Raw genomic sequence first — 19946 nt, 5'->3', positions numbered from 1 at the left:
AACAGGAAATATTACAGCCGATACCATAGAAACATAAAAAATTATTCAAGGCAACTATGAACACCTTTACACACAAAAACTAGAAAATCTAGAGGAGGTGGATAAAATATACAATCCTCCCAGATTAAGTCAGGAAGAAATAGAAACTCTGAACAGACCAATAACAAGTGACAAGACTGAAACAGTAGTAAAAAAAAAAAAATCACCAACAAAAATGTCCAGGACCAAAGGGGTTCAGAGCTGAATTCTATCAGATATTCAAAGAAGAATTGGTACCAATCTTACTAAAACTATTCCAAAAGATAGAGAAAGAGGGAATCCTCCTTATGTCATTCTGTGAAGCCAGTATCACCCTAATATCAAAACCAGGAAAGGACATAACAAAAAAAGCAAACTACAGACCAATATCCCCGATGAACATAGATGCAAAAATCCCCAACAGAATACTAGCTAACCAAATTCAACAGCATATCAAAAAGATAATCCACCATGATCAAGTGGATTTTATACTAGGGATGCAGGAATATTTTAACATATACAAGTCAATACATGTGATACATCACATAAACAGAATTAAAAACAAAAATCATATGATCATCTCAATAGATACAGGAAAAACATTTGACAAAATCTAGCATCCCTTTATGATTAAAACCCTTAGCAACATTGGCATAGAAGGGACATACCTCAAGATCGTAAAATCCGTCTATGACAAACCCACAGCCAACATTATACTGAATGGGAAAAACTTAAGAATATTCTCCCTGAGAACTGAAACAAGACAAGGATGTCCACTTTTACCACTTTTATTCAACATAGTACTGGAAGTCCTAGCCAGAGCAATCAAACAAGAGAAAGAAAGAAAGGGCATCCAAGTCAGTAAAGAGGAAGTCAAACTGTTGTTGTTCACCAGTAATATGATTGTATACCTAAAAAACCCCAAAGACACATCAAAAAAGCTCCTAGATCAGATAAATGAATTCAGTAAAGTTTCAGAAAACAAAGTCATTGTACACAAATCAGTAGGACTGCTATACACCAACAATGGGCAAGCTGAGAAACAAATCAAGAACTCAATCCCTTTTACAACAGCTGCCAAAAAAAAAAAAAAAAAAAACAAACAAACTTAGTAATATATCTAACCAAGGAGGTGAAAGATCTCTGCAAGGAAAAATACAAAACACTGCTGAAAGAAATTATCTATGACACAAACAAATGAAAACACATCCCATGCTCATGGATGGGTAGAATCAATATTATGAAAATGACCATACTGCCAAAAGCAATCTACAAATTCAATGCAATTCCCATCAAAATGCCACCATCATTCTTCACAGAACTAGAAAAAACCTAAAAGTCATATAGAAACAAAAAAGAGACCACATAGCCAAAGCAAGACCATAGAACAACAACAACAAAAAACCTGGAAGCATCACAAAACCTGACTTCAGACTATATTAAAAAGTTGTAGTTACCAAAACAGCATGGTATTGTTATAAAAACAGGCACATAGACCAATGGAACAAAATAGCCAACCCAGAAATAAAGTCAAATACTTATAGGCAATTGATCTTTGACAAAGCAAACAAAAACATAAAGTGGGAAAAAGACACCATATTCAACAATTACTGCTGAGATAATTGGAAAGCCACATGTAGAAGAATGAAACTGGATCCTCTTCTTTCACCTTATAAAAACAACCTCAAGATATATCAAAGACTTAAATCTAACACCTAAAACCATAAAAGTTCGAGAAGGTAACATCAGAAAAACTCTTCTTTACATTGGCTCAGGCAAAGAGTTCATGACCAAGAACCCAAAAGCAAATGCAGCAAAACCAAAAATAAATAGGTGGGACCTAATTAAACTAAAAAGTTTCTGCACAGTAAAAGAAATAATCAGCAGAGTAAACAGATGACCCACAGAACAGGAGAAAATATTTACAAATTATGCATCTGACAAAGAACTAATATCCAGAATCACAAGGAACTCTGACAAATCAGCATGAAAAAAACAAATAATCCCATCAAAACGCGGGCAAAGGATATGAATAGACAAGTCTCAAAAGAAGATATACAAATATCCAACAACATTTGAAAACAAAGCTCAGCATCACTAATTATCAGGGAAACACAAATTAAAACCACAATGAGATACCACCTTGCTCTTGCAAGAATGGCCACAATTAAAAAAATAAAAAAATAATAGATGTTGGTGTGGATGTGGTGTAAAGGGAACACTTTTACACTGCTGGTGGGAATGTAAACTAGTACAACCACTGTGAAAAACAATATGGAGGTTACTTAAAGAACTAAAAGTAGGACTATCATTTGATCCAGCAATCCCACTCCTGGGTATCTACCCAGAGGAAAAGAAGTCATTATATGAAAAAGACACTTGCACATGCATGTTTATAGCAGCACAATTTGAAAATACAGAAATATGGAACCAGCCTAAGTGTCCATCGATGAATGAGTGGATAAAGAAAATTTATATACACACACACACACACACACACACACACACACACACACACACCCCATGGAATGCTAAGCCATAAAAAGTGAATGCAACCTATTGCTCAGCAAAAAATAGCTTTTTAAAAATAGTACTGCTCATTGACAATGCATCTAATTAACTAAGAGCTTTGATGGAGATGTACAAGGAAATAAATGTTTTTATGCCCACCAATACAACATCCATTCTGCAACACATGGATCAAGAAGTAGTTTTGACATCCAAGTCTTATTATTTATAAAATACTTTCCATAAGGCTACAGCTGCCATAGTGATTTCTCTGATGTACCTGAACAAAGTAAATTGAAAACTTTCTGGAAACAATTCACCATTTTAGATACCACTAAGAACATTTGTGACTCATGGAACGAGGTAAAAAAAAATCAACAATAACAGGAGTGTAAAAGAATTTGATTCCAGCCCTCCTGGATGACTTGGAGGAGTTCAAGACCTCCATGAAGGAAATAGCTGGAGATGTGGTGGAAATAGAATGAGAACTAGAATTAGAAGTGGAGCCTGAAGATGAGACTGAATTGCTGTCATCTTATGATGAAGTTTTTAAGAGATGAGGAAGTGCTTCTTACAGATGAGCAAATAATTTCTTGAGATGGAAACTACTCCTGGTAAAGAAGTTGTGAACATTGTTGAAATGACAACAGAGGATTTAGAACACTTCAAAACTTAGTTAATAAAGTAGTGGCATGGTTTGAGAGGACTGACTCCAATTTTGAAAGTTCTACCATGGGTAAAATACTGTCAGACAACATCACATGCTACAAAGAGGTCTTTTGTGAAAGGAAGAGTTCATCAATGCACAAAATTGATTGTTGTCTTATTTTAGGAAATTGCCACAGTCACCCAACCTTCATTAACCACCAGCCTGATCAGTCAGCAGCCATCAATATTGAGGCAAGACCCTCCACCAACAAAAAGATTATGACTCATTGAAGGCTCGAATGATCATTAGCGTTTTTTGGTAATAAAGTATTTTCAATTAAAGTATGTATATCTTTTTTTTAAGACATAGTGCTATTGCACACTTAATAGACCATAGTTTAGTATAAACATTATTTTTATATGTCTTGGAAAACCAACAAATTAGTGTGACTGGCCTTATTGCAATATTCTTGTATTTTGGTGGTCTAGAATTGAATGCACAGGATTATGGAAGTATGCTTGTATTTCATAGCTGCATGCCCTTATATTTTTGTTTTTCTAAGCTGCAGAATGTGAAATTTCAAAGCTGCTTCTTCTTTCTACTCGAGGGAAAACAAGGCTCATCCTCCTGGCATGCTTGGATTTGGACCTATTCTGATAGCATCTGCTCATGAACGCCTCCCTTGGTGCTTCCTTGAAGATGATCCTGTCTCTTTCCTTCATCTCACTGTAGTTGTGTCAGGAAGAATAAAGTGAGCCCAAGATGGCATAGACGGTCCTATTCAGAGAAGAGCCATAAAAGAACCTACAGATTTACTCTCACTACTAATTTTTTTAAATATGACTTCCCTTCCAGTTTTCTAAAAGTAAGATTAATCTTAAGTATTCTTTACGACAAATTTAGACAAAGTAACACGTTCATTAAGACATATGTCTCATTATCGGGTCTGCCAGGTAACTTTTGATTAAGTGCTAAGTTGGAGATGCTTTAATTCCCTCAATGTTTATTGAATTGGTCCCCACTTTGTGCTCTGGTGATGAATTGTCTAAAGAACTAACTTGACTGGGAGTGGTGGCTCATGCCTATAATCCTAATACCTGAAGAGGCCAAGGCAGGAGAATTGCTTGAGGTCAGGAGGTTAAGGCTAGCCTAGGCAATGTAGCAAGACTCCATGTCTACGAAAGTTTTTTAAAAAGCAGTCAGGCATGGTGGTTCATATCTATAGTCCTAGCTACTCAGAAGGCTGAGGCAGGAGGATTACCTGAGCCTAGGAATTTGAAGCTTCAGTGAGCTGCGATTATACCATTGCACTCCAACTTAGGTGACAAAGCAAGACTCTGTCTCTAAAGAGAGAGAGAGAGAACTTAGTTTTATATCACATTATATATGTGGTTTGCTCTGCCTTTAGTCTTGGAATAACTGGAAGATACAAACTATTCTTTATCTACCTTTGTCCCCTCATAGTGGTTCTGCCACTGTTGATCATCTGGCAATGTCTAGAAATATTTTAGTTGTCACAGCCTGGGGAGGGCATCTAGTGGGTAGAGGACAGGAATGTCATAGACACTCTACATTTCCTAGATTGCACAGGACAGCCCCTGCCCTAACAAAGAATTATCTAGCTCAAAATTTCAATAGTGTGAAGACTGAAAAAACCCACTTCAGCATTACAGGCAGCATGGTATACATATTAAGAAATACCAAGTTAATTTTTCATAGTGCGTTAGAGAGTGAAAGCAACAAATTTAATCATGTACTATTTTATCTTTACTTTTCTACTAGAACAACTAGCTCATGTCATAAAACTCTCATAGTTTTGGAAAAAATAAGAGAGAAAAGGTTTTAACCCCTGAATTACCCTGCAGATGCTGACCAGGGTGAGCAGTGCTGAGTGCTTGTCTTCATTTCATTGCACCTTACTTTCCCTTAGGCCTTTGACCTGGTGTACACACGTATGTGCAAGCTTAATTACTTTGCTTTTATACTTAGTGATACTTTTGTTTTATTATGTATGTTTTATTCTATAACTATTTTATAGATAGTTTTGAATTGCTCAACCGTTGCATATTGGGGAACTACTCAGGAGTCCTATGTTGCTGGTTGTATTATATCATCGTAACGGAAGTGAAAATTTCAGAAATATGTATTTTAAAAGAGTACACAGATAACATTAAGTAGAATCACACCTGTAGACAAAATCAATTATTTGTAGTAGAGATGAAGAATTGAGTATCTTTGACTAATTACTGTGGAGGAGCCGTTCTCCCAGCCATCTAAAGGTGTCTGATTGCATTATTTGCCTGTGATGACTTTGAAAGCTAGGTAAACCTGTAAAATGCAAAAGCCATCAATAAGAAGCAAATTGTTGCTAGAGTATCTCCTCCTTATTTGACTGTCTCAGAACTAAATTGAGAAAGCAGTGACATAAACAAATATACACAACCTTCCTGCCTCATGCCTTTATTGTTTGTCTTGTTCTCCAGAGGAATCCTGATCTAATTGAAGAATAACGTGAATAACCCAGCTGGTCCAAAGCTCTATAACTGCATTATTTTTTAAGTAAATAATTTTTTATTCCTAAAATGCTAGAGTCACACCTGATTATCTATTTTCTTTTTGCAGTGATACAATTTCTTCTTGGGACTTTCACGAATGGCATCATTGTGGTGGTGAATGGCATTGACTTGATCAAGCACAGAAAAATGGCTCCGCTGGATCTTCTTCTTTCTTGCCTGGCGGTTTCTAGAATTTTTCTGCAGTTGTTCATCTTCTACATTAATGTGGTTGTTATCTTCTTGATAGAATTCATCACGTGTTCTGCGAGTTGTGCATTTCTCGTATTTGTAAATGAATTGGAACTTTGGCTTGCCACATGGCTCGGCATTTTCTACTGTGCCAAGGTTGCCAGCGTCCCTCACCCACTCTTCATCTGGTTGAAGATGAGGATATCCAAGTTAGTCCCGTGGATGATCCTGGGGTCTCTGCTATATGTATCTATGATTTGTATTTTCCATAGCAAATATACAGGGTTTATGGTCCCGTACTTCTTAAGGAACCTTTTCTTCCAAAATGCCACAATTCAAACAGAAGTTAAACAGGCTATACAGATTTTCTCTTTTGTTGCTGAGCTCTTAGTGCCATTACTTATCTTCCTTGTTGCTGTTCTGCTCTTGATTTTCTCTCTGGGGAGGCATACCCGGCAAATGAGAAACACAGTGGCTGGCAGCAGGGTTCCTGGCAGGGGTGCCCACATCAGCGCATTGCTGTCCATCCTGTCCTTCCTGATCCTCTACATCTCCCACTACTTGATAAAAGCTTTTCTCTTTTCTCTAAAGTTTCATGTCAAAAGGTTCATCTTTCTGTTCTGCATCCTTGTGATTGGTACATACCCTTCTGGACACTCTCTCATCTTAATTTTAGGAAATCCTAAATTGAAACAAAATACAAAAAAGTTCCTCTGCCACAGAAAGTGCTGTCAGTGAGAGAGAACTTTGATCAGTTCATAGAACCCATGATTCAATGATTTACCCACGCCGGCCACACTTCCCTCAGCCAGACAAAGCAGCCTGTTCATAAATATACAACACATCCCCTTCAGGCTGTTTATCCAGCCTGAGGTATTTTTATGGATTTGCTACTTTTCAAGCAGTTAAACTGATTTTGAAAGCACAACATATGTTGATGGATTACATCAATGTCAATATCCTGGTTGTGATATTGTACTATCATCTTGCAAGTTGTTGCCATTGGGAAAACTGAGTAAATGATCCAGGGTCTTTCTGTGTTCCTTCTTACAAATGCATTCATATCTACAATTATTTCATAGTCAAAAGTTTGGTGAAAAAGAAAAGCACATGTTTGAACTTGTGATATCAGAAGGACACATGAATGCTGTATGGTCCATGACTGTCTGACGCCTAGTCTTCGATGATTTATCCTGACCTTAACGGGCTGACTGTTCATTTCTAGTCTACCTGGATATTATTTCTGCTCTGTTTGTTGGAGTTGCAGGCAATGGAGCCATTCTTTCTCCTCAGATCACAAACGAAGCAAGGACAAGCAGGCCTTCTCCATCCTTATAAGCATATTCTTCTACTTCATTCTGCAGAGAGTCTAGATGCCATGGTGACATGGCCAATCAAAGGATAAAGGGGAAGACAGATGGAGGAGGAGGAGGATGAGTCGAGGGCTGAATGCCTGTTTTCCATTTCTCCTAGCTGTGCACTCTGAACAGACAATAACTTGCAAAGATGTTTTACTTTGTATTTGTGTGCCTGACTTTGAGACCCTTTCAGCCAAGGGTGGAAATTTGGAACTCCTCCTGCATTGCATGTCTTCCCAATGAAGCAACATCAGTAGGTGGGTGGGGCTGGGGGTGTCTCCATCTGCTTGAAGTCACATATGCATTTTCTCTTTGGTTGAGATTTTGAATACTAAGAGATAGATAGATAGATAGATAGATAGATAGATAGATAGATAGATAGATAGATAGATAGACAGACAGATAGATAGACAGATAGATAATTATGGAGATAGATATACTTATGTATTTCCAAAACAGCTTCAGAACCATTTTGCTTCCAGACAAGTAAATGAAGCAAAAAATGTTCTTAAGCTTAGCTGTAACTTGTAGTTCAGGTGTGATGCTGCAAAGTAGGTTTAGGTTTAGATTTGCCCATCACCAGTAATAGGAACCCAAATACAGCTTTTCTAACCCAAGCCATGCAGGCCTGGTTATAATACACAAATGAAGGATTTAGCTTCAGAAGATTCAGGGACATACTTATCTTCTTGGGCATGGGAACTAAGCTCTGAGTGTACTCTCAACTTCCCACGGGTTTCACACTTCATTCCCCAAGGAGCAAAATGTCAGCCTCCATCTTCCTGCTATTTCATTTTCCCACATCCCACTAGGTAGGAAGGTTTGTAGCTAATCACGCACTCAGGAAGCCAACTGTGGGAAGATCAGTTGTATCCTGGATGTAATTATTGCTTCTGATTGCGGGAAAGGACAAAGAAAAGTCAGTTTTATTTGTCTCAAGTTCGGAGAATATCCTGTTCCTTGAACCTGTGATATGTGTACCTGAAAGAGTGGGAGCAATTTCAAACATTCAGGGAGAAATTTGTCATGATACAAGTCTCATGTGTTTTTTTTTTCTTCTGATATTAAATTCTGATTCTATTTCATGCAACTCCAGCTTTAATAATGTTAGCTAATTAGATAACTATTAAGGATGACTAGGTTCGTATACTGTTATCAAGAAATGCTTTAAAAAGAATTCATAATAAAACAAACTATTCTAAAAACATTTTCATAGTCTACTTTCCTAGAAATATATTTCTTCCAGAAATGTTGCCTAGCTATTGAGTTGATGAGTATTGCATAGGACACTAATTGCTCAAATTTAGAAGCAAAACAGACTGAGCCTTTGTCTCTCTGGAGCCACGCTTATCTGCACTCACCAGCTTTGCCAAATTGCTTTTTTCCACATTGAACAGTGGGTTGACCTCTATCATGGTGCAACATCTTTTTGTACGCACTCTTGTAGTTTTAGAGATGGGGCTGGACATTATGGCCTTGGGGAGTCTTGGCTGTGGAATGGCATGCCCGTAGGTGAGGGCAGTTGACTGCTGATTGCAGGACGTGGTGGTGCCACACTTCCTCTACATCCTGTGGCTCCCTGAGGAGATTCAGCGCTTGCTGCTCAGTTAAGTGGCTTCTGGTTGTGGCTTCCAAATAGACTCTGCACTAGGAGGCTGACTCTTAGTGAAATGGGAACCAGCAGTCTTTTTCCATTCCACTTTAGATGGAAGTTCAATGAGCAGACCCAAATCAGGAGAGAAGGGCTATCTTACTCTGTCCCAGTCTCTATTCTATCATTGGCTCTTTCAGTCCCCAGTCCCAGGGGTTCTGCACAATCTCCACTGACTGAACATGATAACACCAACAGAGAAGGCTAAATCTGTATGCTTATAGAAAAAGACTGTTAAGAGTATAAACGTTGACTGGGCGTGGTGGCTCTAGAAATAGACTGTTAAGAATATAAATGTTGGCCGGACGTGGTGGCTCATGTCTGTAATCCCAGCACTTTGAATGCCAAGGCAGGTGGATCACTTGAGGCCAGTAGTTCGAGACCAGCCTGGCCAACATGGCAAAATCTTGTTTCTACCAAAAACACAAAAATTAGCTAGGTGTGGTGGTGTGCACCTGTAATCCCAGCTACTTGGGAGGCTAAGGCAGGAGAATCACTGGAATCTGGGAGGCGGAGGTTGCAGTGAGTTGAGATCGTGCCACTGCACTCCAGCCTGGTGACAGAGTGAGACTCTAAAAAAAATAAATTATATGTGTCTATATATAGAGAGAGTCAAAATTTGAATGTTCAACATAAGTTCAAAAGCCTCACCAATGATAAATGCCTTTAAATTCTCAGCCACTCATTCAAGTGTAACAATTACTTGAAGATACAGTGCTCCAGACAAGAAGGTGCTAGAAAGACATCTAATGTCTGCCATCTGTCTTCTTCAGGCTGATGACCAGGCATCCTAGGTGTTTCAGACAGTTCAAATGTTTTGCCCCATTGTATGTTTAAGTACAGGCATACTTCTCATGCTAAGGATATTGTGATTTTAGGTTTGAAAATATAGTTTCCATAACTTTTGTCCTTGTAGAGTTATACCTCTTTGGGTGAGAAGAGAAACAGGTACTCAGAAATATGCAGGAGAGGAAGAAACCAGCCAGACCATCAAAATTCACATTGGCAATCAAAGGGGAGACAGATGTTACAGAGTGATGGCACCGATAATGGGGAAAAATCCAAATGACGAGGGCAGGGAGACCCACATGTTTTAAAGAGGGTTTTGCTAGGGAATGAGTTTGGAGTTAGACTGAACATTGTATTAACACAAACTTGAGATCAGTAGAAAGTTCCTTTTTTATTATTAATATTCTTTGTTACCTAAAAATTGCAGACTCTCTAGGAAAACTTTATGCCAGGAGAAGGTTATGTACTAGGAAAATTTCCTCAATAAGCTGAAAACATTAAGATTTGGGGACAGTCAATACAAATTCAAGATACCTCATGGACATGTGTTTCACTGCCATCTTCACTGCTGTCTTTCTACACAAAACTAGTCTCTCTCCCTCACTAATACAGCAACTTATACCTTGGTAGGATTAAAATAATGATTGTTTTCAAGATGTGATATAAACATGTGGATTCATATCTGTGACATCTGGATCTACTTAATCTTTTTGACTGGGGATCAGGAATTGGCGATTGTATCCTAAAATTGAAAACGTATTTATATCAATGAAATCAATGAAGTGTGGATTTCCTTTTATTATTTTTGGCATTTTATATTGTTTCTATTTTAAACATTTCTCCACAAGATCATAAACATAATATTAAATCAAAAATTGACTTAAAATTCTGACAACGGGTCAATTTTTTTTTTTTTCTTTTTTTGAGACAGAGCCTTGCTCTGTCACCCAGGCTGGAGTGTGATGGCATGATCTCAGCTCACTGCAACCTCCACCTCCTGGGTTCAGGCAATTCCCCTGCCTCAGCCTCCTGAGTAGCTAGGACAGGTGTGTGCCACAATGCCCAGCTAATTTTTGTGTTTTTAGTAGAGACGGGGTTTCACCATGTTGGCCAGGCTGGTCTCAAACTCCCAGACTCAGGTTAGCTGCCTGCCTCCGTCTCCCAAAAGTGCTGGGATTACAGGCATGAGCCACCGTGCCTGGCCCAGGTCAATTTTTAAAATACTAAGAATTCATTTTGTTTAAACTTCAACGTTTCTGAGGAAAAAAGGTACAGCGTAACTCTGTTTCTATTTTTGAAGTTGGGATGCATGCTCTTTAGAAAGATCTTTCGCATCCATGACTTAAACTCTCTCCCTCCCATGGATCGGTGTAAGTCCTACAAGATAAGCACGCACGTAAGTGTGCCGGGTGGAATTTGAATTCGGGAGCGTGCAGGGACTAAGTCCTGTAGCTAGACTGGACTTGGCACTTGGTGGGCACCGCTTGAATGACCCCAGTTCCACAACTGCTGGGGAAATTTCAGATTCTTCTGAGGATGAACAGATGAAAAGGAGTGTAGAAATTAAATAAGCGACTAACAGTGGAGTAGGATCTTATATCACTAAATACATGGAATGTCCTCTGGCAAAAAACCCACCCATTTGAACAGCAGATGCTGCATTTGCGATTGTAAATTACTAAGTCTTACTTCACTTGAAACGCAGCCTGGTGGCTTCTAGAAACATTGACCAGATATAGGATTTGGTCAGGAAGTTTAGTTTCATGATTAATAGTCTCCAAAATACCACTGCTTATCTGCTAAAATATTTGAAATTCCTGAACTAAGGGCTTATGCCTTTGATAATGAGATAGGATGTTTTCAGTAGCATCGGTTCCTGGTGGGTGTGCAGAAGCAGCTCTGTGGGATGAGAGAGGGAACCTAGAGTGTGACATTTTAGATTGGGAGGCTGACTGGATAGGTATAGTCCTGTTGAGAGGAAAGTCATTAGTCCGTAGGCAAGTCACAGCGCTGCGTTGACAAAGCCAGCAACCCAGTCTCCTCAGCTCTCCTCCCTGGAACCATGCCTGCTTATTTTGGTGATTTAGGCAACTTTTGTGCAATGCAGTAGGCCCTGTCATGAACTGAGTCTCAATTTCTTCCTCTGCAAAATGGGATTAAGAATAACACATACCACATGCTTGGCTAAGCTTCTTCACCATTGTGAGCACACATGAATGTAACCTCCAGGTAATGGGGACTATAATAAGTACTGTCACGAGGAATCCCCAGCAGCCCCTCCAGAGAAGAGAGGAGTGCACAGGAGGGAAAACGTTGAACAATAGAGGGGCCTAATTAAGAGCCTGATTTGGAGTCTAGATCCACCACTAATGAGCTAAGTGACCTGATGAGCCTGAGCCTCGCATTTCCTCATCTTCGTAATGGGGTTAGGAATCATTCCAAGCTTAATGAGAGGAGCTGAGGGGTTAGTGGAACCCAGTTCCCAGCACAATGCCTGGCTGCTGCCATTGTTGTTTTTAGTTATGTTAGCCGGAGGAAACTGCTAGATTTTGATGACTTTCCATCTGCAACGATGACAGTTTTGTATGCTTCCTCCTAATAATCAGTCACAGGTTTCGGAGGACAGCTAATTCTAGAAAAAGGAAACAGCACATGTAAAAGTACCTGGCAAAGAAAGGAAGCAGAAACCCCACAGAGAATCATGCACAAGTGAAAAGAGGAGAGGCCAAGGGAACAATCAAAGGTATGTGGAGTTGCTTTTGCTGCAGGACAAAATGACGCCAGGACGGCAGCACCTCCAAGACACAGGTTCATTCTCACTTGTGTTGTGCGCTGGCTGTGGCTGTACAGCAGCCCTGTTACTGTTCACACTCCTGCAGGAGCAGCTCCTGTTTGGGACAGGCTAGAGGAAAGAGTGAAAACAATGGGGACTGGGGAGGTCTAAAACTTTTGTCATATCCACTTGCAAATCAGGCAGCCAAGCGCAGTGTAAAAAGGAGAGATATGGAATTCCTCAGAGAAGGGATAAAATCATCCTCCCATACGGGAATGTAAAATGGTGTAATCACTATGGAAAGTGGCTTGGCAGTTCCCCAGTAAGTTAAACATAGAATGACTACATGATTCAGCAATTCCATTCCTAGATATGCATCCAAGAGAACTGAAAGCGGGAACTGGAACAGATACATGTGCACCCATGTTCATGACAGCATTATTCACAGTAGTCAAAAGGTGGAAATAAAACAAATGTCCACCAACAGATGAATGCAGAGACAAAGTGCATGTTAATACAATGGAACACTCCTTAAAAAGGAACGGAGTTTGTATACATGTCACGACATGGATAAACCCTAAGGACATGATGCTAAAAGAAATAAGCCACACACAAAGGACAGATATTGTACCATCCTACATAGAGGGCAAAATCAGAGACAAAAAGCAGAAGAGAAGTTACAAGGGGCTAGGGGGCAGGGGAAATGGGGAGTGATCGCTTAATTGATAGAGAATTTCTGTTTGGAATGGTGAAAACCTTCTGGAAATAGTAGCGATAGTTACACAACTGAGGGCCACTGACCTATACACTAAAATGGTAAATGTTATTGTGTGTATATGTATACACAATATATAACACATATATATATCCACAATAAAAAATATAATTCTACCAAAAAAGAAAAGGAGAAGAACGAGGTGTACTTCTACCAGGATACTCTGGTCCTGTTCACAGGGAAAACACAGGTGACCGAATCTCCATTGTGAACGAACTCACGATTAAACCTCAATTAGTCTTCCCCATTAGAATCAGGTTATGTTTAGGTTAACAGATAAATACTGTGTTTAGGCTAACAGATAAATACTGTGCGCCCAGATACTTTTAGAATCCAAATAGACAATGGCCATTCCAATATGAACTCCTTCTCCTTTCCGAGTACACAAGACATTTTACAGGCCATTGAACACAAGCACGTGCAGTGATTGAAATGTAACTGAAAGAAGGCAGTCCATGGACACATTGTCTTTAAAATTAATTCCTTCCATTCTTTCCTTTCCTTCCTTTCCCTCCCTCCCTCCCCTCCCCTCCCCCTCCCCTCCCCTCCCCTCCCTCCCCTCCCCTCCCCTCCTCTCCTTCCTCCCTCCCTCCCTCCCCTCCCTCCCCTCCCCCTCCCTCCCTCCCTCCCTCTCCTCTCCTCTCCTCTCCTCTCCTTTCCTTTCCTTTCCTTTCCTTTCTTTCACAGAAGGTGCTTGGAGCAAATGGTCAGGGAATAGAAACTCTAACCCCTCGGGGGTCAAAGTTGTGCTTGATTGCCTGTAATCAAGAATTTTAAAGACTGATTCAATCATTCGAGCTCATTCAGAGTGAACAAACTCATTACAGATGGCATGCTTCCAGAATGTTAAAAATTAAAATGCCTTCTTAGGTGGGACTGGTTTCCATATCTATAGCTATAAACCCCCTCAAGGCACTCTCAGAGGGCTTATCTTTGGGGATAGCTGCCCTTGCCACCGTATGAGTTTAGCCAGGGCTTAGTTCAGCTAGCTCAGCTGGCCAATTTAAACTGAAAATGCCACACATTTTTCCCATGCTTTGTATTTTGTTACATTCCAGGTTTCCACCCCCTGCAAATCGCAGCTGCTTGGTCAGCTTTTGCACCCAGATCCACTGGAATGTGCGGAGCGGAGCCTGTCAGTTATAGGCTGAGCTTTGCTGCTTCTAAAGAATGCCCAGAGGGATCCCAAGGATGAACGGCTATCTCCCTGTTTTTATAGGAATAGAATGACTAGACTTCTTGTGAAATGACTCTCCAATGTATTCTCTTTGGGGTTTTAAATCGTATTTGAGAGAGCAAAAATAAAGTACAGCAGAGCAATCCAGAGAAACAAGCAGGGCCTTCCAGGGAAAGTAGCTTCAGGTCCACAGGCTGAGCCCTCCTGTGGCCATGGTCAAGCAAGACCCAGGCCGCTTGTGCTACTCATGTGCAGAGAGTTATGATCGGCAGTGGGAGTCTCAGAGCAGGGCTCACACAGGGCTGCAAGAATGGGGACTTTTACATCTTTTTTTTTTGGACACAGAGTTTCGCTCTTGTTGCCCGGGCTGGAGTGCAATGGTGCAATCTTAGCTCACTGCAACCTTCGCCTCCCGGGTTCAAGCGATTCTCCTGCCTCAGCCTCCCGAGTAGCTGGGATTACAGGTACCTGCCACCATGCCCAGCTAATTTTTGTATTTTTAGTAGAGATGGGGTTTCGCCATGTCATCCAGGCTGGTCTCAAACTCCTGACTTCAGATGATCCACCCACCTCGGCCTTCCAAAGTGCTGGGATGACAGGTGTGAGCCACCATGCCCGGCCTTTTTACATCTTTAATAAGATTTTTCTTCATTCCAAATAATGTAATAATGAATAACAAGTAGTGGAGAAGAAAATAATCTAGAATTCACCATCTTAATAAATGAGCAATTTTGATTTGTCCATGTTCCCATTCAAACACTGCAAATAAAAATATTTAATTTTTGCATCATTATAATCATGGCAAAAGTGTATTTTTATGAATTTCATTTCACTTCTTATGTTAAATATTTTATTATTGATCATTTTAATGACTGCAAGATATTTTATTGAGCTGATATAGCAGAGAACTCAGAAATGGAGGAATTTGTAAATATTTGTTGGAAATATGAATTAATAGATTTACTTATCAACTTATTTAGGGGCATTGCGTTTGTTCCCATTTTTAGTGTTATGTATAATATGTAGTGGGCATCTTTGTGGATTTTTTTCTTACTGTTTACAATTTCACTAACAAAGGTTCTGAGAGTGAGGATTACTGGATCAATGGCTACGAAATGCAGTGGCAAATTTCTTTTTATTGGAATCGTATGGATTTGCATTTCCACTAGCCGTGCACCAATGTGCTGGTGTTTTATATCCTGGCCAACATTGCTAGTTAATATCTTATTCTTTAACATTTGCTAATTTAATAGGTGCAAAGAGAGAGACTTTAATTTGCAAATCTCTCTCTTAAAATAATTATCCAGTAACTTTTGCTTTTCATCTTCATTTTTTAAGCCTTTTTCCTAGGGCCTGACATAGAACCTAATTAGCTTTTACGTTTTCTCAATAAATCTCAGCAAGTTAGAGACCTCCAAAATTAGCATGTGAAGGATTCTGCACCCCCTGTGTCCTGCCAAGATTACCCAAGTCACTGGACCTTCCACATCTGCCTTTGGCATGCAGGTTGGCACATGGGGGATGCCAATGCATGCTGGGCCTGGGTGGCCATGGAAGGAGACAGAAATTCTCCAAGAGGCACAGCAGAGGCCAGAGACTTGGGGGCTGCTTGTGGCGGACAGAGAAGGCTCATGGCCATAAGCATGGATGTTTCAGAGAGTGACGGTGCTTACTGCAAGTTCTCCCTAGAGCTGTGGTAAGATTGGCTACATACCTTGTGTGTAACATGGTTTGGGCTCTGTCCTCAGCTCATCGTAAAAGATTAATTGAATGAATTTCCCAACAGCACGGAAGGCATCCTTATTTTCATCCTCAGGTTCCAGATAAGAAAACAGGATTACTGGAAGGTATAATTTGCCTGCAGTCACTCAGCCATGAGGATTCTGGCTCAGGTGATCAGATTGCACAGTCCCTGCTCTGAGGGCTTGTTGTTGATGGGCTGGGCATAGGGAAACAGACCCTGTGTGTGATTTCTTCAGTCTTGACATAGATAGGAAGTCAGGAATATGTTAAATGATTTTACCTTGTCTCCTTATTTGGTTTCTTTAGAAATTAATATCGAATCAACAATACATGAAAGCACTCATGGTGATGATGATGATAATGTGCTTTAATTCACTTGATCCTATATTTTAAAAACCTGAGTCCCAAGGAAGATGTTATTGGTCCCATTACAAATAGGGAATCTGAGACTCAGAGGCTAAGTGACTGCCACAGCCACGGTTTGAACCCAAGTGTTCAAACTCATCTCTACAATGGGCTGAATAGCAATGTTGACCTCCTTAGGGTATCGAGGGTCAAATTCTTAGCACAGTGCATGGCACACATTATTATCAATGACAGAGGAGATAGCTGAAACCATGTTTGCAAGAAGGTGAGTTGGAGCCTTGGGGAGAGGACGGTAGATGGGTTCAAGGGAAACTTTGCTTCCAGGGAGATCACAGATGAAGAGAAAGAGCCCCTAGGAAAGAAGGGATTGAGTAGACCAGAGAAGTGTTGCTGAGGTTTTCCTGGAGCAGGGGTGGATGGGACTGCAGGTTCTTAACCTTAACCAGGAGAAGAAAAGAAGAAAGGAGGTGGAGAGGAAGAGCATGATAAGGAGCTGAAGATGGAGCTTGATAAGGAGCTCAAGCTGCTGAGCTGAGCCTACCCGAGACCAGGGTTCAACAACACTTGACATGCGCCTATGCTCCCAACCAAAGAAAGTCTGGAAAGTTTCACACGCCATTCACTGGTGACTTTTACAGTGTGGAGGGCACTGAAGTCGTGACATGGAGGGAACAAGACCCGGGGTGAGGGACTGGACTAGGCCCCCATAAACATGGTTCTAATACTCCATGTTCCCAGGACCTTCCCATCAGCAGGCAATGATTCCTGCCTCCTAGGGTTCCACTTTTCCTGCATCACTAGTGTCCTTCTGGGCATAGGTCGATGTTTTTCTTCCTGCATTAAACTGCGAGAAAATCAGAGAGAATGTGTAGGAGATGCCTTTCCTAATTGCTCTGGATGGCTTTTCTCTCGATACTATTTACATTTGGGGCTAGTCATTCTTTGCTTTGATGGGAGCAGCGGCAGGGGCTGTCCTGAGCATTGTAGTAGGCTGAGCAACATCCCTGGTCTCTAGCCACTAGATGCCAGTAGCACCCCTCCCAGTTGTCACAATTAAAAAAATGCCTCCAGACATTGTCAAATGTCCCTGGCAGGCAAAATTGCTCCCCCCACCCCACCCTACCCCTGCCTTCAAGAACAACACTGATAGAGGAACTCATGTGTTTTACTTTGCAAATGGACCAGTATATATGTAGAGTAACAATTTTGTAATGAAGTAATCTGTGCTCATTGTATTAATCACATAATTAAATATTAGAACATGGAGTTTCTGTGATATCACTTTCTAGATAAAACAAAACTGTGTCATTTGACCAGAATCAAACTTAGTCAATGTTTGTTTTTCTCCCAGAAAGTTTTCTCCGGACATATTTTCTCCTGCTTCCTGTTGAAAACCATTGTTTACTGCCTCCAAGAAACAGCTGCTCTCTCCCCAAAGTGACAGCATTTCAGTAATACCGAGTATGTACATGTGCTCTGGGAATGCTGTTGGTTTAATAAATTTAGGGAGTAGAAAATTCACGGTGACATTTGAACAGAAATCTCAAGAGAAGATCAACAGTCTGTGGGGATTAAGACGTTTACCTCTTCCTTGTATTCATTGTTTTTAAAAAGCACTGTTTTTAAAGCTCAAACAGAATGATTTGATACCCTGATTGCCTTCTGGGGGCATATACTAAATGGGGGTGGCTGCAGAGGAAGAAGAAAAGTCTAGAAGCTACTCTTCCACAGCACATACTTGTCTGTGTTAAGGGTCACTGGTGGTCCAGACAGTCTTCTGAGGAGAGTCTAGCAGTGACTCCAGTATGGCCATCCATCATGACTTTAGACAGATGTAGGGAAAGGTCAAGTCAAATGGACAGGCTAAGAGGAGTGTCATTCCTTCATCTTTTTCCTCCCTGTGTGTGTGAGAAGACACAAGGGGCCACTCTAGGAGCTGGGGACAGCCCTCCCCTGAGGAAAGATAGAAGCAAGCCTTTGGGACTGCGCCTTATATGACTGGAGCCTGCTGAGCCTCACTGTTGTCAGAGCTAGAGATTAATTACTCTCAGGACACTCTATAACCTACGAGAAAAAGACAGAGTCAGGAAGAGAGCTTGTGCGCAAGGAGTGCTAGTGGAACAGGGAATGCTGGTGTATGGAGGGAGGCTGGTGGAACGGGGAATGCTGGTGTAAGGAGGGAGGCTGGTGGAACGGGGAATGCTGGTGTAAGGAGGGAGGCTGGTGGAACGGGGTGACTTTGTTTTTAAATTGTTTCTCACTGTAATGCTAGTAGGACTAGGGTAGCCAGTTAAGTTAAAATGTAAATATAAATCTTTACCAGGAGAAATATAAAATGAGTATTGATAGACCTCTGGGGCAGGGGAAGTCTTTCCAACTTGGACGTTACAATCAGAAACTTCATAGGTCTGATTACATAAAAAATTTAAACTATCTCTACAGGAAAATAAAATCTCACCATGGTAATAGAACATTGGGGCCGGGCACGGTGGCTCATGCCTGTAATCTCAGCACTTTGGGAGGTTGAGGTGGGAAGATCACACGGTCAGGAGTTCGAGAACAGCTTATCCAACATGGTGACTCATCTCTACCAAACTCATCTCTACTAAAAATGCAAAAATTAGCCGGATGTAGTGGCGGGCGCCTGTATTCCCAGCTACTCGGGAGGCTGAGGTAGGAGAATCACTTGAACCTGGAAGGTGGAGGTTGCAGTGAGCCGAGATCGTGCCATTGCACTCCAGGCTGGGCAACAGAGTGAGACTCTGTATAAAAAAATTCTTTTAAAAATTGGGAAACCATCATAACATATGTAATAGAATTACTATAAACATAATATGAACTCTCAAAAACAATGAGAAAAAGAAAAGCCTGCCCAACAGAGTAGGCAAGAGATATGAACTGGGCAGTTCCAGAAAGACGAATAAGTACATGAAAATTAGTAACAAAAGTAAAAACTAATACAACAATTAAGTAGTGTCACAGTTGACCTGATGATAACAAAAATGCAAAATAGTGAAGTAGCTAGTACTGGTGATGGTGTGGGGGTAGTAGGAACACCATGTTGGGGGAAGTTTTAAGTCAATACTTTTTGAGAACTGTTTGCCGATATATCTAGAGGTTTGAAATCTTTACTTCTTTAACCTAGCGATAGCCTATCTAGGTATTTAGTATCAAGAAACAACAAGTGCCCAGCATTTAAATTTGGAGAGCTCTGTTACGTGGCTGTTTATGAAGGCAAAATGTGAAAAAAACCTAAATGACCAGGGAAGTGTTTAGATAAACTATAGTAAAAATATACAGAGCAATCTTCCTGCACTTATTAAAAATGTTAAGAGTAACCTACCTTTATTGACATGAGGATGTTTATAAAATATTTAATGCAAAAATTAGAGTAT

At 40.5% G+C, this 19946-nt stretch overlaps 1 protein-coding gene across 1 annotated transcript; it reads left to right on the top strand.

Annotated features, from left to right (window-relative positions):
* The first annotated feature begins 5437 nt into the window (after positions 1-5437).
* TAS2R1 (taste 2 receptor member 1) lies at positions 5438-9181 on the top strand. Its single transcript, XM_003899492.5, has one exon. The coding sequence runs from the start codon at positions 5758-5760 to the stop codon at positions 6655-6657; it is 900 nt and encodes a 299-aa protein (XP_003899541.1). The 5' UTR covers positions 5438-5757; the 3' UTR covers positions 6658-9181.
* Positions 9182-19946: the final 10765 nt, after the last annotated feature.

Source organism: Papio anubis, chromosome 5, assembly GCF_008728515.1.
Source record: "Papio anubis isolate 15944 chromosome 5, Panubis1.0, whole genome shotgun sequence".
Taxonomy (NCBI): Eukaryota; Metazoa; Chordata; class Mammalia; order Primates; family Cercopithecidae; genus Papio; species Papio anubis.
This window is presented reverse-complemented; position numbering and strand designations above follow the sequence as displayed.

Coding starts and splice junctions, on each gene's coding strand:
- TAS2R1 (XM_003899492.5), top strand. CDS start 5,758: ATGCTAGAGTCACACCTGATTATCTATTTTCTTTTTGCAGTGATACAA.